This window comes from Pelobates fuscus, chromosome 2 (assembly GCF_036172605.1).
Source record: "Pelobates fuscus isolate aPelFus1 chromosome 2, aPelFus1.pri, whole genome shotgun sequence".
In the NCBI taxonomy this organism is placed as follows: Eukaryota; Metazoa; Chordata; class Amphibia; order Anura; family Pelobatidae; genus Pelobates; species Pelobates fuscus.
The window spans coordinates 203236621-203259847 of NC_086318.1; the positions used below are offsets into that span (position 1 = coordinate 203236621).

At 47.0% G+C, this 23227-nt stretch overlaps 1 protein-coding gene across 2 annotated transcripts in view; it reads right to left on the minus strand.

Moving 5' to 3' along the window:
* Window positions 1-290: 290 nt before the first annotated feature.
* EPM2A (EPM2A glucan phosphatase, laforin) overlaps window positions 291-23227 on the minus strand; it is a 49567-nt gene continuing 26630 nt past the window's right edge. Inside the window, exons 5-6 of one of the 2 annotated variants that reach the window (XR_010086542.1) lie at window positions 11970-12334; window positions 291-514 (exon numbers count right to left, since the gene is read on the minus strand). Coding sequence is in view for 1 of the 2 variants with exons in the window: in XM_063441158.1 (XP_063297228.1) it covers window positions 12057-12334 (278 nt within the window). In the remaining variant the exon portion in view is untranslated. Of the gene's footprint in view, window positions 515-11181; window positions 12335-23227 lie in introns of those variants that run through there. The other variant, XM_063441158.1, reaches the window with a different exon arrangement.

A 23227-nucleotide genomic window follows, 5' to 3' on the forward strand; every position in this document is an offset into this window, starting at 1 on the left:
ATACTGGAAAATATGTATGCAAATGATAAGAGGATAATATAAATCAAACTTATCTATTTTGCCATTTTTATTTTTCTGTTTTTGAGATTTCACAGCCAGTCGTTAAATTTTATGATAAACTTTATTCATACAAACAGATATATATCTTATTGCAAACAAACTCTGAATACTGAATTTTTGCACGCCAAACCATAAATGTCATATACTGTTCCTTAAACGTACCAAAAATATAAACCAATTTTACTACTTACATATTTCTTTGTATAAAATGCAACAGCAGACTAGCTCAATCCACTCGTAACTCAATTCAATGTTTATTGAACTGACATTTGATGCACCTTTTTTGACATTTACATTACAATGTGTTTTCAGATCTCAAACTTAATTTAACACCCCAAAAACAATATGTTAAAAGCATCCTGTGAGGAAAATAAAGTATTTCCTTTAATTCTTCTGAACCAGAATGAAGAATAGTTAAGTGATTTACACTCTTGCGCTCATCAGTTCACGGGACCTAAAAAAAAAAAAGATGAATACTTGATATGGTAATTCCCCCCCCCCCCCCCCCCCGCCCTTGTTTCAAGGGAATAGAGTGTCATGTCTTGTAGTACAACTGCTGTTTCCATAGAAGCACTAACTAGAATGGGATATTGACATAAAGAATATGAAGAGAAGAGAAAGGGTTGAGGATATTAATAAAAATGCACCCAATGTGAACTAGACATGTGGGGTCTGAATAGACCCTGATTTTGTCTATTTTCGATGTTTCCAGCATGAGAACACATTGCACAGTTTAAATAAGGGCTTTTACTAATTTGTGAAGGAAAGTCATGATTTTAAGACAGACGAGTATTATGCATTTAACACTTCACCAGAACAACTACAGCTTAATGTGTATAATCATTGCCTTCAGGGATTGTAATGCAAACACTTCCTTTTCAGAGAAAAGGCAATGTTTACATAGCCCCCTAGGCACACCTCCAAGTGGCCACTCCTCAGATGGCCACTGGAGGCGCTTCCTGGGGCAGTGGGCAGCACTGCCGTTCAGCGTCTCCACGCTCTGCATGGGGAAGCTGAATTTTCCTCATAGAGATGCACTGATTCAATGCATCTCTATGAGGAGGTGCCGATTGGATAAATCGGCGTTTGGCCCTGCCCCCATCACGCTTCCTTCTAATGTCACCAAGGTAGCAGATCGGGGGCGGGGCCAGCATTGGCAGACCCGAACGGCGCTGGAAATAAAGTGAGTGTGACAAGACCAATCTCGCCACTGTGCATTGGAGGAGCCTGGTTGCCTGCCCGCTGCCTTTTGACTATGGACCGGCATTTAAATACTTTATTTTCCTATGCAGAAAGGTCTATTCATGTATTTCTGCCCTGGCGTTCGGTAGATTCTCGGATTTACTGAATGAACTCATTTAACCCAGATAGCTATGCCATGGAGCCTATTCGTGTAATAAAAGACTTTGGCTCCATGGCAATTGAACTGTATGTGTGTCGTCTGAGCGCCATTCAGTAATAAGGTACGCTCAGACCTAAGCTATCTGGGGATATGTTGCATGTCTGTATTTTATGTAATAAATGTAACCTTTTGTATTTTATTGTATTTTACTGTCTTTTTACTGCCATGTGATTAATGGAGTTTTGCCTCTGTCCTTGGAGATAATTGGATTACTTCCCAATTATCTCCAGGATAGAAGACTCTGTGGAACTGGTTTTGGGCAGAAAAGCCATGCTTCCTTTGGTCACAAAGGACTTCGATCTATCTTTTGAACCAATGGACCAATGTGGATGATTTTGACATATGCTCGTATTTGGAGTATGCTGATTCTGAATGTAAGTTTTATGTGAATGTGATGCATACTTTTAAAGTTATGAATAATGTGGAAAAACTGTATTTCTCTGCCTGTGATAATTACATTACCCATTGTGTAAGGTAATTGTATCACAGGCAGAGGGGAGGATTTTGTGTGGGAGTGTCTGAGTGTATTGTACGTGTTTATTGGTTGTTTTCCAAAACCCTGTGGGTGGCACTAATGTGTATATAAGAACAATAAACCCACAGCTCAGTCTGTTCCTGCTTGACCCTCAAAACGGAGCCTTGTCTCGTTCTTGGGGGGATTTATTGTATGCTGTTCCAGTTTGACTGCTAGGAGTGTAAGCCTATTCGTATGTTTTTTCCTATTCGGCTGTTTACAGCATTCGTATGTTTGAGAGCATTCAAATGCTTCTCCGGTTCGGTGGATTGGTGTCTACAGTAGGTGCCTATATATCTGGAAGGGAATATCCTCTAAACGGCGTTTTAACCCCTTTTATGCCTGGGGGTGCCCTTACAGTGAGATTTCACCTTTTCTAAAAGGGCTAAAGAGGGGGGCAAGCCACCAAAACGGTGTATTAAACACTACAGGGTCAGGAATACATGTTTGTGTTCCTGACCCTATAATGTTTCTTTCATTATCTCTCACACAACAGCAAGAATAAAGGTTAACAAATGAACATCAAAAACAAAACATAGCGATGACATCACCTTCCCTCTTACCAGTCAGTGACAGTACAAAGTATATAATCCAGGGCTTGACAAACGTGAAGCCAGTTAAAAAAAAAGTTAGGAGCTTTTTATTTTATTTTTTCTCAAATTAACAGCAAAAATATAGTTCTTAAAGGGATACTATAGTCAACAGAACCACTAAAGCTTTTTATTTTTTTTTATAATCTTTATTAATATTTAGACATAGGTATAACAAATATAAATAATACATAAAACACAGACAATGTACAATATATCATTAGTTTACAAACATTACAATTAAACTATAGTGTCAGGAAACAAACTTGTTTTCCTTACACTATATAACCCTTAGATCCCCCCCCCCCCCCCCCAACCTCAGGTTCCCCCTCCCGCTGGGCTGAAGGGGTTAAAACCTCTTCAGCCACTTACCTTAATCCAGCGCTGGGCTCCCTCGGCGCTGGTGACCTCTCCTCCCCTGCCGACATCAGCTCCCGAGTAGAGCGGAATACGCATGCATGGCAAGAGCCGCGTGCACATTCAAACAGTCCATAGGAAAGCATTTTCTCAGTGCTTTCCTCTGCACGCTGAATGTGATTTTCTCATCCAGCGTCGCAGAAGCGCCTCTAGTGGCTGTCAGGAAGACAGACACTAGAGGTTGGATTAACCCTGCAATGTCAACATAGCCTGTTTCTCTGAAACTGCTTTGTTTACACCAGAAGGGTTAAACCTGGGGGACCTGGTACCCAGACCACTTCATTGAGCTAAAGTGGTCTGGTCTGGGTGACTATAGTGTCCCTTTAAAAAGGACAAGACAATTACAAGCCATGAAGAAGACAAATCATAAGAAAAAGAGATAATGTGATTGTTTCTGGAGACATTCCCACTACTTTTGGGGGTGTCATTGCTTTTAGTAATAGCATCTATCCATCTAAAGTCATTGTCTATTTTGAGTTACTATAAAACTTTTTTTTTTTAGTTGTGTCCAGGTTACTGGGCTAGAGTATCTCCAATTTCCAGATATCAGCATCTTTGTGGCAGCAAAAAAAATAAAAAATGGAGGATTATTATTGATTCCAGATCTCTTTCCTAAGTTCAGTTTGGTTAGTGATTTTAACTTATCAAATACCATTAACTATAAAAGTTTAATTAAATCACACTCCCAACAAATGTACAAGAGAGAACCTTCCTTAGTCCCTAAGTTCTTTTTTTTTTTAATTCTTTATTTTTGTAGTGCGTAGGCAAAAGACAGTTGCTTGTGAGGTACCCCAAAGGCAGTCCTCTAGCACAATACGAACAGTTGAACATAGGGGTATAAGGTAGAACAAGCACATTTTTTATATATGACGATAGAAACGGTATAGCTTTACTTTGTTTAGGTATTTGGTAACATAACATAGAGTGATATCGCTTAACTTTCTAGGCATGTGATTATTTTGCAGTGGTAAGAGTAAGTGAAGCCATGAGTAGGTTACCACATGCGTTAGAGTAAGGGTGAGTGATTCAGGCTTAGGTTTCACGCTTAGATGGGTGGGCAAGATGCATAGACATTTGACTACAGGATCAATAGCTGCGCACACAGAAGAGAGTATGTGAGTTGAAACATTTTATATCTTAAAATAACATGCAAAGCTTCTGGCTTGTCTTACTGGCTTTGTGCAGGCTATGTGGAGTGTGTGTGGCAAAATTAAACTGCAGGCTAGCTGTGATGCAAGTAAGTAGGCTGCTGTAACTCGCCGGACGCTTAACATAACAATTAAATGATCAGTTATGCCAGGCTAAACATTTCTAGGTAACGTATATTCCCATTAGGGGATAGCAGAGTGGGACAGCTTTACATTGTGTAGGTATTTGGAAGACAGTTGGCACATACATACACAGTCCCCGTGAGTAAGTCCCTTTTAGCCTATGCCCACAGTTGGCAGGATGCAGTCCTCTAGGGAAGCGAAGCACCGTCTGCTGAGGGACCAGAATGCAGTAGGTGTAAAGATGGGCAATTCTGGTAGCCCCCCTGATTCACCCTGAGGGCTTCTCCCCATCTTCATCCACTTGGTAGTCCTGGGACACATCTCCGGGCAGGGCCCATTTGCAGCCCGCCTTGATTTTTGCTGCCGCCAACGGCGTCCCTGTTGCTGGGCGGGGACCCCGTGTCTGGTCCGAGGGCGTCGGGAGATCCGCTCTTGCGGTTGGGCAGTATGGGCTTGTGGCCGCAAGCGGAGTAAGAAGTGAGCCTGCAGTGCTTTATAAGGTGGGTCCCCCCGCCGTGGCGGTCTCCTGTGCCTTCCCCTGGGGTGCTTCTCTCGAGTGCCACGTGGGGGGTGCCTCTGGTCTCGGGGTCGAGCGTCAGGACGGCTCTGAGGTGCCACTTCTTTATCAATAGTGGAGGTAAGTCTCGTTACACTTAGTTTTTCCCAGAATAGGTCACAGACGCGGTCAAACGCTGCTAGCAACGGTTCCCCAAGTGCAGGTGATATCATGGATGTGCCCATGTGTTCTGGCTTTAGTGAGGCGGCCATTTCGAGCTCTAAGTCTCGATGTTCTTGCTGGTGTTGTTTGGTTTGCCCGTGTGGACCGGGATAACCCCCACCGGTCCAGGGGGGGGGGGAGGGCAGCCAATCCCCATTCGGAGACCTGGGAGAGCGGCCGTCTCGTCCCAGCTCAAGCCCGGTAGGCCTCAAACCTCGATCGGGTTACTCCGGTACCGTGCTGGGTCGATGCTGGTACCTTCGTGCTCCCCTGTAGCTTGTGGGTAGTTTGGGCACCTTTGTGGGTTAGTGGGTGCTGGTGGTACGGAGTTGGCTCCGAAAGTTTAGTCTAGGCGCTGGAGCTCAGACCAAAAGCGTCTGATCCGTTTGGTGGCTGGCCCCACCCCCGAGTCCCTAAGTTCTTAAAGGGATACTATAGTCACCAGAACCACTACAGCTCAATGCAGTGGTTCTGGTGTCTATAGCTTGTCCCTGCAGGTTTTTTAATGTAAACACACGGCCTTTTCAGAAAACCGTAAAGCATTGGATTGGCTGAGACCATCAAGATTGATTATGTCAGCCATGGAAGCAGGGCCACCTGCGGCAAAACCAGAGCTGCGTGGGAAAAAAGGTGAGTTAAAACAACTTTCTTATATGATCAGAGGGGGGCTGGTCACCTAAATAGACAAACTTACTGACACACAGACTCACTGACAGATACACGCACTGTCTCACAAATTATTATTTTTTTTTAAATTATAATAATTTAAATCAACCTAGCCTTCCTACGTTTGAGAGCTGGAGTGCACTCTTTCCATTGGTTCCAGTGCCCTGATCCTGTTATCTTCTAGCTCCATGCCGTTTAGTAATGCCAGGGACAGAGTGGACGTCACATCACGGCATCAAAGCAGCGTGGGCCAAGGAGCAGAGCAAGAAGATGATATCTTCCTTGCCGCAAGCTTCGTGGGAAGGCCATACGTGGCCAGGGCACTTAATCCAAGCCTTTGTCAACCTTAGCCAACCTTAAGTGGCCAGTTTTAAGAAACACCAAGGTGCTAGGACAGAAGTCCTAGTTGCCATGGCAACCAGGGATTTGTTGAGCCCTTATATATAAACCTCAGTTGTGACTTCCAAAACAGGTTAATTAGGGCAATGGTCATCTTCTGTGATCTGACATGTAGGATAGACAAGCATTGGCGAATGGGAGAAACATGCAATTTCCCCAATCCTGAAGGAAGGCATCAAACAATCTTACTTAAATGCCTATCAACAGATAAAGAGATTTCCAACACGCCTTGCTATACCCTGAGAAATATTCTGCCTGGTCCATGATGTTCCATCTCAAACAGAAATCCTTGGCTAAGGTTGACAAAGGATTGGATTAAGTGCCCTGAGGTTGTTGAAACAGCACATTGCAGTCATGTTGTCCATGTGCAAGAGTGGGCAAGTTATCACACTGTCCTTGAAAAGACTCACCACAAAACAAGTCAAGATCTCCAAAAATCTGATATATAATGTTAATTAATCTATCATCTGCTTACCACTACTTCACAGATTTTAGGATTAAGTAATAAATACGTAAAGAAGTTAATCTTGGCCCGCTCTCAAAGAAGATTCCAGACCCTTCCTAAGCTCTTAACATATTGTTTAGGGTATTTAAAAAGTGTCCACGGACAGTAACGGCTGCCAAGCCTCTGTATTTTAAAGTTTATATCGTGGTATCTTGGAAACGAGTACCACAACTTGCTGATGTAAGGGTTTTGTATGTTAACTTGATTAAATTGCAGTATTACGCTATGATAGGTCTTTTTGTATTATTTCAAGTTTAAAAGCCCACAGTGTAACAATGTATTTACAGATGCTGTGACATAGCTGCAAGACTAATCTTAATCCTGTAAAAGATCATCAACCAAGATTTATTGGACCCTGTAGCAAGACTTTTTATGATTGAGTACTACACTTATGGTGGTCTGTTTTATTGTATTTTATTGCACCTGGAAGTATTTCCAGGAAACCACATTTATAAGTGTTTTACTTCAGATTGAGAGCGATCACCTACATTAGGTTTTCAAGTATAGCGCTGACACTTTATTTTGTTTATATATTGTGTGTAAAGTTTTTAAGGATCTTTATATGTGTATAGCTGCTGAATTTACTCATGTTTTTATTTATATTTAGTTTTATTAATTTTTAAGATTTGCGCTCTCCTATTTTGTATAAATTTATATTTAAAAAGAACTGGACCATTTTAGAGTCCACTTCTGGTATCCCTTCCACTTTATTAGGTAGGCAAAATGGGTCAAGGTTTTCAACGCTTAATTTCTCATTAACTTACTAAGTCCATGTAATGGACACGTGATCTGAAAGGATCCATCCATCTGCCCTCAGATAGCAGAGTTTGTCTTTTGACCTTAAAGGACCACTATAGTGCCAGGAAAACACTCTTTTTCCTGGCACTATAGTGCCCTGAGGGTGCCCACACCCTCAGGGCACCCCTCCGGCCAGGCTCTAGGGTGAGAAAGGGGTTAAAATCTTACCTTTTTCCAGCGCCGGGCTCCCTCGGCACTGGGGAATCTCCTCCTTCTTCTGCCATCATCGGCTGAATGCGCATTCAGCCAGTCTCATAGGAAAGCATTCTCAATGCTTTCCTATGGAAGGCAGCGTCTTCTCACTGTGAAAATCACAGTGAGAAGTGCAGAAGCACCTCTAGCGGCTGTCAATGAGACAGCCACTAGAGGCTGGATTAACCCTAATGTAAACATAGCAGTTTCTCTGAAACTGCTATGTTTACAGCAGAAAGGGTTAATCCTAGAGGGACCTGGCACCCAGACCACTTCATTAAGCGGAAGTGGTCTGGGTGCTGTGATCCTTGTTTTTAGATAGCACGGTCCTCTAGGGTAAACAACAGGCACAGTCCTTTTGGTTTTCATATAATCCAGGCAACTTTATTGGCAAGTCCACACAGCAACACAATGAAAACATAAATATAACAGGTTTCCCCTTTAAACAAAAAGCCTAGCTCGTCTGAGCACTAACTCACTTCAGATTCCCTATCTCTCAGGGGTTAAACTATAACAAAATTATTGGTTTTACCAACCTAGTTCTTTGTCTGCTCTCAGCACTCCCAGTGCTCCAAGCCAGCCTTGACTGCTTCACTTTCTGCACTCCCAGTACTCCAAGCAAGCCTGGACTGCTTTCCTTTTGCACTCCCAGTGCACACAGTCTCCTTGACTCTCTCTCACACTGGAGAGAACAGCCTCTCTCCTACCTGCTTCCTGGGAGGAAGCCAGCAATCCCCCCCCCTTTACCTGCCTAGCAGGGAGGGGTTTATTCCCACTGCTACAGCTGATTATCTGCAGCTGAGCAGTGGGTTGGAGACAGTTCCAAAAAACTCTGACCTGGACCGTCTTTCTCCCAGTTGTGTCTAAACTGAGGAGTGGAGCATTGGCCCACCCTTCTCTCCAAATGCTCCACCCCAGGGGCCCATAACTAAACATAGCTTTGTGTTGTGCAACACACAAACTACATATACTCCCCCTGGGGTTAAATGGCCTCTCTGCCTTCACTTTATCACAATATATACATTTCAATTACTCTTCAAGAATTAGTTACATTTTGCATTCACTGTATGCAGCACTTTTACGCTTGTATCTACCTTCCAGAACATTACCGGGTCTATCTACCCCCCACAATAGTCTTTTATCTAGTGACTTATGTTTCCCTGTCAGCACAGACGTGTGCTCTTGCCAACTTATTAACAATATGCTTTCAGAGATTTTTATATAGAGCTATAGTGCTCTCTATCAATTGTTGATTTTATTCTTAGGTATCCACTAGTGTTTTTTTGTGTGGAGCACTTTGGGTGATTGTGTACTGCAATTTTTAAATCAATTAATAAAGACTTTATTTATTATTTTTCTGTTTTTCTGTGGTTCTAGCTTTATATTTGAACTTGAGACTCCTACATCTATTCTGGAATCATCAAGTACTTTATAAGATTACTTCTCCATTGGTACACAATGTCCAATTTTTGTCTTCTCTTCTACTAAAGGGTTACCCCCTCTGTTTAGTGTACCATTTAAGGTTGTACATAGTTTTTTTCTTTACACCATGTAAACATTCACAGTGCAGGTGGAAAAAGTATGTGAACCCTTGGATTTAATAACTGGTTGAACCTCCTTTGGCAGCAATAACTTCAACCAAACGTTTCCTGTAGTTGCAGATCAGACGTGCACAACGGTCAGGAGTAATTCTTGACCATTCCTCTTTACAGAACTGTTTCAGTTCAGCAATATTCTTGGGATGTCTGGTGTGAATCGCTTTCTTGAGGTCATGCCACAACATCTCAATCGGGTTGAGGTCAGGACTCTGACAGGGTCACTTCAGAAGGCGTATTTTCTTCTGTTTCGGCCATTCTGTTGTTGATGTACTTCTATGCTTTGGGTCATTGTCCTGTTGCAACACCCATATTCTGTTGAGCTTCAGCTGGTAGACAGATGGCATTAAGTTCTCCTGCAAAATGTCTTGATAAACTTGGGAATTCATTTTTCCTTCGATAATAGCAATCCGTCCAGGCCCTGACGCAGCAAAGCAGCCCCAAACCATGATGCCCCCACCACGATACTTCACAGTTGGGATGAGGTTTTGATGTTGGTATGCTGTGCCTTTTTTTTGCCACACATAGTGTTGTGTGTTTCTTCCAAACAACTCAACTTTGGTTTCATCTGTCCACAGAATATTTTGTCAATACTGCTGTGGAACATCCAGGTGCTCTTGTGCAAACTGTAAACATGCAGCAATGTTTTGTTTGGACAGCAGTGGCTTCCTCTGTGGTATCCTCCAATGAAATCCATTCTTGTTTAGTGTTTTACGTATTGTAGATTCGCTAACAGGGAAGTAGATTCGCTAACAGGGAAGTCTTTAGCTGACACTCTAGGATTCTTCTTCACCTCATTGAGCAGTCTGCGCTGTGCTCTTGCAGTCATCTTTACAGGATGGCCACTCCTAGGGAGAGTAGCAGCAGTGCTGAACTTTCTCCATTTATAGACAATTTGTCTTACCGTGGACTGATGAACAGCAAGGCTTTTGGAGGTACTTTTATAACCATTTACAGCTTTATGCAAGTCAACAATTCTTAATCGTAGGTCTTCTGAGAGCTCTTTTGTGCGAGGCATCATTCACATCAGGCAATGCTTCTTGTGAAAAGCAAACCCAGAACTGGTGTGTGTTTTTTATAGGGCGGGGCAGCTGTAACCAACACCTCCAATCTCATCTCATTGATTGGACTCCAGTTGGCTGACATCTCACTCCACTTAGCTCTTGGAGATGTCATTAGTCTATGGGGTTCACATACTTTTTCCACCTGCACTGTGAATGTTTACATGGTGTGTTCAATAAAAACATGGCAACATTTCATTCTTTGTGTGTTATTAGTTTAAGCAGACTGTGATTGTCTATTGTTGTGACTTAGATGATGATCAGATCACATTTTATGACCAATTTGTGCATAAATCCATATCATTCCAAAGGGTTCACATACTTTTTAGCAACTGTATGTTTACACTGCAGGGTTAATCCAGCCTCTAGTGGCTGTCTTCCTGAGTAAATCTCACTTATTTGATGCTGGACGTCCTCATGGAGTCCAGTGTCGAAAAAGATCCTCATAGGAAAGCATTGAGTAATGCTTTCCTATGGGCGGGTTTGAATGCGCGCGCGCCTCTGGCCGCACATTCGCATTCGGCTCCACTCAGAAGCTGACATCGATGGAGGAGGAGAGGTCACCAGTGCAGACGGAGTCTGGCGCTGGATTAAGGTAAGCAAATAATAACCATTTACTGACCGCGGAACGGGGCCCTTGTCACTTAAACTAATTGAGTAATGCTTTCCTATGGGCGGGTTTGAATGCGCGCGCGCGCCTCTGGCCACGCATGCGCATTCATCTCCACTTGGAAGCTGACATCAATGAAGGAGGAGAGGTCACCAGTGCAGAGGGAGTCCGGCGCTGGATTAAGGTAAGCAAATAAATGGTTTAAACTATAGAGTTAGGAGTTAGGAATACATATTTGTATTTCTAATGCTATAATGTTCCTTTGTTGAAATAGTTTTTTCAAAAATGTAACAGTATCAGTTAGAACAGTTTGGTACACACATCAATCAGACCATGAAACAAGAATTGCATTTCCCCATGTACGCCAGAAGAGACATGCATGATCTAGCAATTTAGACTACAATGAAGCGGTCCATAACAATATGGTATTATAGAGCTCAGATAGCTCACACCTGAAATTGTGCTTTGCATTATGACGAACCGCAAAAGATCTGTAAAGGTCAAAGCAGATAAATGGTGCATTCGGTGTTTGGTTCTATATCAAAAAGTAGAAATAAAAAGCTGCAGACCTCCTCCATACATATTGGAGGGGAGAGAGAAAGGGGGAGGGAGAGAGAATGAGGGAGGGAGTGGGGGAGAGGGATCGCCAGAGTTCGCAGGAGCGAGTTATGTGAGGGGCACATGCCTCTGACTCCATGGCCACAGACACAAGCCCACAGCAGTGATGGCTAACCGTGACACCATAATTTTTTTCAAGGTTAGCCATCACTGTCCAACAGGGTTCCCTCACGCATTCCCTTTTTGCCTCAGTTATTTTAGGAGAGCCTGGAAATGGTCTGATTCTGTTGATAAGATCCATTGATTCCAGATCATGATATATGTCTGTTTTACATAGAATTTTAAAGGCTATATTGCTCTGATGGAACTTTACCATCATTGAACAACTTGAAATGTATAGCACCCTCGACTTTTACAGATGTTTTATTTCAAACCTTGATTTGCCAAAAGTTCCTGAGCAAGAATACATTGGATATAACTCATGATAGTAACCATTAGGTTAGGACCTGACATTTTGGACAGCAGCAGACCTGTGCATATTTTGTGACTATTTTTTTTAATAATTATTTTTATTCCTTGAATGATCAACAATAGTCTGACAACTTCCTCTTACCTGTGAGTGTCCATTTGTCATTGGAGCTACCAATATTTTTTGGGTTTTAATTAAATAAATATATTGCAAAGTTAATAAATCAGTGGCTCATATTCTGCACACACTGGAACGAACATGACCAAACTTCTGATGAAAGTCTTCTGCTGCTGCTATCATAGCTACTTTGTCTATGTAGACAGCAGGTCTTCTTGAAGCAAGAAAATATTGTGCCTTGCGCAGACTCCAACCAATAACATACATGAGAAAACCACACACTGCTGCGGTAGACCTGCCAACGCCAGCATTGCAATGTACGTAGACTGTGTGCCCATTTTCTAATAGTCCAAACAGCAGGTATACAGCTTGCGGTATCATCTGTATTCTGGCTAAAAATATAAATATTATTTTAGATATATTTAGAAAATGTATTTAACAAAACATTTATAGACAAGCTTCCTAAATTGTTTTATTCTGAGCTACTGTAGGAATATTTTCAAAAAACAAAGAAATGTATTTCAGGAAAGCTGTACTTTGTTATTTTCAAATTACTTTTTCAATTATCTGTACTTCTCTAAATATGTGCAAGCATTTGTGTTTAATTACAAGCATATAACTTTTGGTGAACTTATTTCCTAGATTTTTGATCAAAGAATTGTAATAGTCTTTCCTAAACTTTGAGCTTTTCTAGGATCACAATATTCATGCCAAATAATTTTGCATTGCTTTGGCACTACTGCTGAAGTTAAATAAACAATCTGGGCACCATTATAACTTTATTGAAATTAAGTTGTTATAGTGATAGGAGCAGGGCCGGCGCGTCCTATAGACGACTTAGGCAGTTGCCTAGGGCGCACCGGCCAGGGGGGGGCACTATATTTAAGTGACCGGCAGGAGGGTAGCGCACAGCGCTCCCTCCTTACTGTCACTCGGTGTAGCGTGGTCAGGCAGTGTGGACCGCGGTACAGGAGCATCTGTTTCCTGTGTCTGGCCAGACTGACAGGAAGTGCTCACTGAGAAAGCACTTCCTTTCAGTCTGGTCGAGTACAGAAAACAGAAGCTCCTGAACTGCTGTCTGCGACGCCTAGCCACGCTACAGAGGTAGGTAGGAGGCACAACAGGGAGGGAGGGTTACACAAGGGGGAGGAAGGACCACTAAGATGGGGGGGGGGAGGACCACTAAGGAGTTGGGGGAGGACCACTAAGGGGACCACTATGGTGTTTGGGGGGGACGGACCACTATGGTGTTTGGGGGGAGGGCGGACCACTATGGGGTTGGGGGAGAGAGAGGACCACTAAGGGTGTGGAGAGGGAGGACAATTAAGGAGGTGGGGGAGGGAGGACCACTAAGTGGGGTAGGGACGAGGACCACTAAGAGGTTGGGGAGAGGGAGGACCACTAAAGGGTTTAGGGGTAGGGGGAGAGGGAGGACCACTAAAGGGTTTAGGGGTAGGGGGGGAGAGGGAGGACCACTAAAGGGTTTAAGGGTAGGGGGGGAGAGGGAGGACCACTAAGGGGTAGGGGAGTGGAGAGGGAGAACCACTAAGGTGGGGAGGAGGGCTATGACCACGTAGGGCGGGGGAGGAGGGAGAGGACCACTTAGGAGAGAGCGGGGGGAGTGGAGAGCTCCAAGGACAGAGCGGACAGCTCTAAGGGAAGGGAGGAGAGAGCACTAAGGGACAGGGGAGAGCACTAAGGGACAGGAGGAAGAAGCTCTGAGAGATGGGTGGTAAGAGCACTAAGGGACAGGGGGCAAGGGAGAGCACTAAGGGACAGGAGGAAAGGAGAGAGCACTGAGGAACAGGAGGGAAGGGAGAGAGCACTGAGGAACAGGAGGGAAGGGGAGAGCACTGAGGGACAGTAGGGAAGGGGAGAGCACTGAGGGACCGTGAGGGAAGGGGAGAGCACTGAGGGACAGGAGGGAAGGGGAGAGCACTGAGGGACAGGAGGGAAGGGGAGAGCACTGAGGGACAGGAGGGGAGGGGAGGGGAGAGCACTAAAAAAAAAAATATATTAATAATAAAGAGCTGCTCCCCTCTCAACCACTATCATACCCCACAAACCTTCTCTTTCAAACTACACAAACACACAATGCATCCCTACACACACACACACACACACACACACACACAGAAACATACAATGCATCCCTACTCACACACACACCATAACACACAGTGCACCCCTTACACACACACACACACTACTTCTCTTACACACGCACAGAAACAAAATGCATCTCTTACACACACTCAATGCACCCCTTACAGACACACACCACATTACATTACACACACAGAAACACACTTTGCATCCCTTAAACACACACCCAGAAACACACAATGCATTCCTCACAGACTGCATCCCCTATACACACACTACATCCCTTACACAAATTGGTATCCCTATACACTACATTCCATAAGAACACACACACACACACACATTACACATTACACACACATACACTCCACTCCCTGTGAGCGAACTCATGGGTGGGCCATGCAGGTGGACTTATGGGCGGGCTTGTAGGCATACTCTCACGGTCAGGCCCTGAGGGCCCAGACCTTCAGCTGTGTAAAGGGCCCCAAAAATTGAGCTGCTTCCTGTTTGTTGATTTTAGTGAGCACTGTTTCACACAGTCTCCAGAGATCCTCATCTACACCAGACCAAAGGAGCCATACTGCAGTCTGAGCCCATCATCCTCTTGTCCTCATCTGGTGGTAAGTAGGCAATCCAGTATATTATTAGTGGCACTAATCTCTAATTTACCTCACATAAGGGCCATTATAGTCACCAGAACCACTACAGCTTAATGTAGTGGTTCTGGTGTCTATAGCCCGAACCCTGTTTGTGTTCCTGACCCTATAGTGCTCCTTTAAGTACTAATTGCCCTGCACTTGGCATAAATTAGGAGTAAACTAAGGGTAATGCTGGAAATTGCACACAGCACTGACTGACTGCCACCCGATGACAAACTTAATTTCACAGGCAGTTTTTTTTTTTTTTTAACCAAATCAGAAACAAGTTTAGAGTTCGACAACGTATAATTTGCAAAGCCAAAATATACACTTAGGAAGTCAGAAAGAATTACATTAAGCAATGTATCGCTCATTCTATTTCTTAGTTTTATAATTTCTAAGGTACTAAAATATTATGCAGCACTGTACAATGGACTTAAAGGAACACTATAGTGTCAGGAATACAAACAATGCATCTGTGAGTAACGTTTAGTGCCTCCATACAGAGCGTGACTGCCACTATAGGTGTTCCGAGGCAGTAATGTGAAAAGGCAGTGTTTACATTAAAAAGCCTGCAGGGACATACTATACACAGAACAACTACAATAAGCTGCAGCTGTTATGACTATAGTGTCCCTCTAATTTGTTTGTGCTTCAGGATTACCAAATGTACCAATCAACATTTACGTTAAACTATGAAATTATTATCTGAACAGCACTAATTTGCAAATTTTCAAATGCTGGTGATAACTGCAATATCTACCGTATATACTCGAGTATAAGTCGAGTTTTTCAGCACAATTTTTGTGCTGAAAAAGCCCCACTCGACTTATACTCGAGTTAAGGTCTGTATTATGGCAACTTACATTGCCATAATACAGACCAGGACCGCCGGGCTCATTACAAGCCCGGCGGTCCTGTTAGGGGCTGGCAACAAGCTGTTACTTACCTTTGTAGCAGCTCCGGTCAGCTCCCTTCACCTCCGTGCAGCTCCCCTGTCAGCTCCCAGTGTAAATCTTGCGACACATGTGTTCGTCAGAGCTATGCGCAGCACGCAGACCACGAGATTTATACTGGGAGCTGACAGGGGAGCTGCACGGAGGTGAAGGGAGCTGACCGGAGCTGCTACAAAGGTATGTAACAGCTTGCTGCCGGCTCCCCGCTGCACAGCCCATGCCACTGGACCACCAGGGATTAAGATAGCCCACTCCCTGACCAGGTAACAAGCAGGGAGGGGGGACAAAAATAAATATTAAATAATAAAAATTGATAATAATTTCAAAATTAAAATGTAAAAAAATAAATAAATAATAAAAATGCCCTCCCCCCACCCAGTTAACACACACACTACACAAACACACACACTCTGCATTATATACACACAGAGTGTGTGTGTATATAATGCAGAGTGTGTGTTTGTATGAGTGTGTGCATTATATACACATACACACTCATACAAACACACACTCTGCATTATATACACACACACTCATACAAACACACACTGCATTATATACACACACCCTGGGGGCGTGGCCTGATAGCTAATGGAGTAGGTCGCACTGCACCCGAGCTCCTAGGCCCGAACCTGTATAGCCTCAGTACATCAGCTTAATCTCGCCGCCGCAAGCATCCACCCATGGGGAAAACTAAAAGGCTATTTACCGCAAGTCAGGCCACCGCGACCCCTTCACAGCAGCCGGCCCGATGGACGAATTCCTCGCCATACCGCATGGCCTCCGCGATTCTGGCGAGTCCGGCGCATCGGCTCCTGACTCCCCTGGCTCCAGCATAACGGGCTCAGCCCGAGAATCCAGCACCCCTGGCACCCTCTCCCAAATCTCCGCGGAACTTGCCGCGATCTCGGCAAGTATGATGACCCGGAAGGACAAGGGGGAAATGGTGGCTGAACTGAGGGCAATCATCAGAGAGGAAATCGCTGCAGTCCTCACCGATCTCTCTGCCCTGGAGCACCGGGTTGATGACTTGGAGGTGGAACGCCTACAGACCCTGCAGCACCGACAGGCATCCGAACTAGCAACCACGAGACAAGGCAATATTCTGCTGGACCTCCGACGTCAGGTTGAAGACCTGGATAATCGTGGACGGCGAAATAACATTAGGGTCAGAGGCCTGCCTGAGTCTGAAGAAGAGGTTCCGCAGGAGCTACTAACTGGCCTATTTACCCAAATAATGGGTGAAGCAGCCCCTGGCGGATTCGGCATTGAGAGAGCCCACAGGGCACTACGCACCCCCAGAAGGGACGGACAGCCTAGAGACTTGATTTGCGCCCTCCTTTCATTCCCACTAAAGGAATCCATAATGCGGGCAGCACAAGCCCTTCCACATATCACCTACATGGGAGCGCAGATCTCCCTCTATCAGGACTTATCCACCATCACCCTAAATGCCCGCAGGTCCCTGCAACCGCTTACCCGACTGCTCCAGGAGCGGAGAATCCCATACAAGTGGGGATACCCATTTAGCCTGCAGGCCCGAGTGGGGAACATGTGGCACGTACGCTGGCCGAATGACGTGCCCCGGTTTCTACGAACCGCCATCCTGCCTGCTGTCACGGTGCCAAACTGGATTTTGGAAGAACCCTCAGCACGAGCTACAGGCCCAACTGAAGTCCACCAGGAGCCCGGACCGCCAAGGCGCAGAGGAGGCCCGGAAGGCCCCGAGGAATAAAGTCCTTCCTGCCGCACCGAACCAAGGCCCTCTAGGATACATCAGGCCGGTTCGGTGCAGTACCTTCTGACCCCCCAAAGCTTTGCTGATGGACGCCACGCAGTGATCCGACACCACCACAGCAGGGGTATGTACTCTCCCGATTGCTTAGCCAGACACAGGGGGGGAGAGATTGCAGGCAGGTGGGGTAGGCACCGATGCTAATATCTGGGAGCGGCCGGGAGATGAGTTCCCACCAGTGAGCCCATATAACCGGGAATCGTTGGGGAATGCCCTATAGGTGGGGTGGGAGAACTGGGCAGGGAATGGGGAGTCTGTGGATGGGTACCATCTCCAGGGTCATACCTTGAGCTTTCAACGCTGTGCCGAACACGCTGCTCCAACACTCCGCAACTCACGGGACAGGCCAAGCGGAGGGCTGTGGGAGGGGAAAGCCCGGGTTGCGGGTGGACAGAACTGGCGCTACCTGGGGAGCTGGGCTAGGAATAGGCACATTTTGTTAACGGTTTATACATATATGCAGTTGTTTGTTATGTCACCACAACCACACACGCTAGGAGAGACTTGCACACAATTGCCACCCTGACGCCTGATAGATGCCAAGTAGCCACACCTTATTACACAGGCCTTGAAGTTCAGATAGACCTCTTACTGGAAACTCCGGGAGCAGGGGGCGACCACGCTATAAGCCCGACCCACCGAACAGACATCAATACAGGAGCTCACGCGCTGCGCCCACCCTGTCACCACATAATGAGAGACGGCACAGATAGGACAAAACCCCCTGGGCAGCGGTACCACGCCCTGTACATGCCGACCCTCAGACCACCAATAGCAAACTGCCCCGAAGGGTGAGATAGGGACAGAGTACCCCAAGGTGTCTGAGTACCGACCCTAGCTGAAACTCCAGATAGCACACGGATGCCAAAACCGGGACGCCAGGGGAGCCGACCGAGACAGAGGGGACCGCAGGTAATACTGCCCGTACCGCTAACAAGACTTGGTTGCACTGACGCTTCTAGAGCACCGGACTGCTGAGCAGGACATCACAACCCAACTTGCACATCAAAATCCCAGGCGACTATTGCTGCCCCCAACTATAGAGCACGCACCTAGGGCGATTCCACACACTTCACACAGGTTGGGTGCCGATGGAGAAGGGAGAGTACCAACCACACCGAAATCCGACCCAGACTTCACTGTAAGTGACCGTACGGAACCCCACTGAGACAGACCCACACTGTAAATTCAACCGGTGTTCCCGACTCTGGGACAACCCACCAGGCGCGGGAACAATCACACCCGGTACAGGGTCGAAGTCACACCCGCACACAAGGCGAAAAACGCCGAACCATACACTTCACCACACCTGACAGACAGACTCCCCCACACCGAACGCCATACCTTAACAACCTACCGACACGACCACGGGGACGCCGCCCCATCGCCGGGATGGCAACCTCACAGGGATTTGTCCCCGCTCAATTAACTTACTGGTCCAATAATGTCCAGGGGCTCAACACGCCTGAAAAGCGCTCGCACTTGGCAAGGCGCCTATGGGCAGCGATAGCTTCCGTGGTGTTCCTGCAGGAGACGCATTTCCGAGGGGTGGACGCCCCCAGACTGGAGACCAGACGATTCCCACAGGGATTCTACGCGAATCATCCAGACGCCAAGAAGGCAGGCGTGGCAATACTCTTTGCACAGACGACGGCGTTCCAGCACACTGCAACACAGATGGACCCCAACGGTAGATTTCTTTTCGTCAAGGGCACCATCATGGAGCACACATACACCTTTGCGTGCCTCTACGGCCAAATAGAAAACAGCACACGTTTCTAGCCCGGACGCTAACCAAACTGGAGAGGTTCAGAGAGGGCCTCCTGGTCATGGCAGGCGACCTCAACATACCTCTTGACCCCCGTACGGACACCTCCAGAGGGCAGACCGCAATCCCCGCGCATTGCATACGAGCAGCTCAGCGATCTCTACACAAACTTGGCCTAGTGGATCGTTGGAGGGCATGCAACCCCGAGGACTACACCCACTATTCGGCAGTTCATGCTAGCTACAGCCGCATCGACTATATATTCCTGGCACAGGAATATCTCAACCTTCTCCACGAGGCACAAATAGGCATAATGGACCACACGGACCATGCACCACTGCTGATCCGCACAAGCTCCCCATTATACAAACCCCGTGAAAGGCACTGGAAGCTGAATGAATCCTTACTGGATGACGCAGAATTTCGGAGGAAAACCGCCCAATCTTTAACCGAATATTTCAGAACCAACGACGACCCGGAGATGCCACCGCTAACACTTTGGGAAGCTCACAAATGCGTCATAAGGGGCCATTTCATCGCCGAGAGCACCAAACGCAAAAAGGACCGAACACAACATATCACAACGCTCACAAAACAGATAGCCGAACTGGAAGGGGAACACAAAAAAGACCTTGCTGAAAGCACGTACCTCCGCTTAACGGAAGCACGAAGGGAGCTGAAAGCCATACTAACACAAGGAATCTTGCACACCGCGAGGAAAGCATCCAGATACTATTACGAACACTCAAACAAGAGTGGAAGGATGCTAGCTAGGATGTTACAAGACAGACGGAAAGCACAGCACTTTCACAAGGTTCGCACAAACAGGGGGGACGTAACCAGACTCCCGAACGGCATACTATCAACGTTTCGGGAATTCTACGCGGCGTTATATGACCAACCACGACGCCACCAAGATAGAGAAGCAGGGAGCCATCGAGAACGGATAGTCACATATCTTCAGAGCCACGTCACCCGACGGCTCACCCCGGAACAGGAAGCAGATCTCGAGCTGCCCTTGACGATTGAGGAACTGGCCGGTGCACTGAAATCAACTAAGGCACACAGGGGCCCAGGCCCGGACGGCCTACCGGTCTCATATCTCCGCTCCTTTAAAGACATCCTGCTGCCCAAACTCTTGACAGGCGTTAACTCCATCAGAGAGGGAGGCCAATTCCACAAAGACACCCTGAGAGCCACAGTCTCAATAATACCTAAGGAGGGCAAAGATCCAACAAGCTGTGCCTGTTACAGGCCCATCTCTCTGTTGAACGCGGACGTCAAACTCTTTGCTAAGGCACTGGCTCTCGGACATTCCAAGACCTGATAAACCCTGATCAGGTCGGATTTATCCCCGGTAGAGAGGCCAGGGATAACACTATTCGTGCCCTCAACACCATTCATGCCGCTGCTACCGGCAAAAAGGAAATGGTCCTGTTGTCCACCGACGCTGAAAAAGCGTTTGACAGGGTGGACTGGATCTATATGTCAGAAACCTTAAAACATATGGGATACGGTCCACACCTGCGGTCCTGGATAACTGCGCTCTACACCTCACCCACAGCCCGTATACGGGTAAACGGTGCGCTGACCAACTCATTCAGCATCCACAACGGCACACGCCAGGGCTGCCCCCTGTCCCCGCTCCTGTTTGCCCTCACCCTAGAACCCTTCTTGGAGGCTGGTCAGACGGTATAGGGGTATCACGGGGTGCAGCGTAGGGGGAAGAGAGCACCGAGTGGCGTCCGCCTATGACATGCTCTTCTTCCTGGAGCAGCCCAGGACCTCCCTTCCGCACCTCCTGGAGGCGTTTCGGCAATATAAGGACGTATCCGACCTGACGCTTAACCTAGACAAATCGGAAATACTGTTGCTGGCACAGGACGACATCCTTCAACGACATATCAAAGCACAATTCCCCTTCAAGGTATCAGCATCCAAGCTACACTACCTCGGGGTGTGGCTCCCAAGGGACCTGACACAAATCTATCAACTGAATTTCGCGCCCTTGCTCACCACCCTCCAACAAGACATGAAACGCTGGACAACTCAATATATATCGTGGTTTGGCCGCATAAGTGCCTTGAAGATGAACATCATGCCCAGACTACTATACTTGTTCCAGACACTACCCACGAACCTCCCGAGGGCATTTTTTCAGACCCTGGCGACGGCCACTAGAAAATTCGTCTGGAACCAAAAGCCAGCGTGCATCCGAAGGGCGACCCTGGAACGCCCCAGAGGGGAGGGAGGCATAAGGCTGCCGTCCATCCTCACATATTACCAAGCAACCCACCTACACAGGCTGGTTGACTGGCATGCCAGCCCCAGCACAAAGCAGTGGGTGGAACTGGAGAAACACCAAGCCCAGGGACGAATCCCCGCCATGCTATGGCTGGGAGAAGCATCAATCAAGGAACTACTAACCGGGAACCCGATGATCGATGCCACAATGAAGGTGTGGTATGGGATACGATACTCCAAAAACCTCACATCATCGCCCAACCCGCTTACACCGATAACCCACAACCGCAGACCCAGTGGCCTGGACGTTTTCCGATATCACCAAGTGAAGAAGTATCTCGCCAGCATCGCAGGCAAAGATCACTTACATCGTCCACTGTCGCAACTGGAACAACTATGCGCGTCCAGACAACACCTCTCGCATGGAGTCTCACAACTCTACTCCACTCTACTAAATAACAGAGACAAGAGCCCCCTGGGCTTCACGGCACGATGGGAAAGGGAGACAGGGGTGGAACTCACAGAACCAGAATGGCTTAAAATCTTCCAACTAACACACAGAGGGACTATTAGCTCCAAGTTCCAAGAATGCAATTACAAAATACTGACAGGGTGGTATCGGACGCCAGACATCCTCCAACACGTGCACGAATCAATATCGAGCGACTGCTGGAGATGCGGCGCTGAGGAAGGAACCAGCATCCACATTTGGTGGACGTGCCCCCGTATCGAACCATACTGGCGAAGGATCCATCAGACGATTACGGACATCACGGACTCAGATATCCCCTTCCAACCCATGCCACTGCTACTCAACCATACGCGCACACCTGTGAAGACCTACAAGAAAGGTCTCCTCATACACCTACTTACGGCGGCAAAGTCGCTCATCCCGCTACACTGGAAAGATACGACGGCACCCACCCTACAACAATGGGTAGACAAGGTAGAAACGATCTATAACATGGAGATGATGACTGCCTCCCTGCAGGGACGCCAGGAGAAGTGCTCCATAACATGGTACCCGTGGATGGAATATATATCAAAAGGGGCGGGGGGAGGAGGCCCAGTCGCATTGACACAACCCCCCCCCGACAGACTGCTGAACAGACGCTGGGAGTGCCGGATGAGTAGACCCCACCCCCTACACGATGGACACACGCTGACCCCCCCAACCCAACCCCAAAACTCGCCTCCGCCTTAGACACACGACACCACAACCCAAGCTAGATGATCCCAGACCAGACCATGTCTAAAATAACCAGGACTGCCACGGATGACAGATATAACCTCACTTACATCACGCCCTGCTGGACGGTAGACATGCTATGACAACTCAGACCCAGGCGAGGCCATTCAGACGACTAACGGTGTACATAGTACGCCTGTAAAAATAACACGGACGTAGACGTACCTACCACACGAGTGACACAAACCAACGACCCGAGGTGACAACACGACGCATCACGCAGACCCCACACGCAGTGCACCTACATACCACGACGCTACGGGACCACACAGCGCACTCCAGACATGACCGAAGACAGATCAAGAACGACTAACCCGAGAGACCACAAAACAGTTCTGCCCGGGGAGACTGGTGGGTGGTCATGCAGCTCAGGGAGTAGCACAACGGGCCTCCACGTAGGCTCGGGCTGAACGAAACCCCACCAGACCCAATATGGCCTGAACCCACACACAGCACAGACACTAACCAGAATGGAACCCCCATTAAGAGCCCTACACGGTATCCTCCGAAGGTCAGCTCACACGGGTTG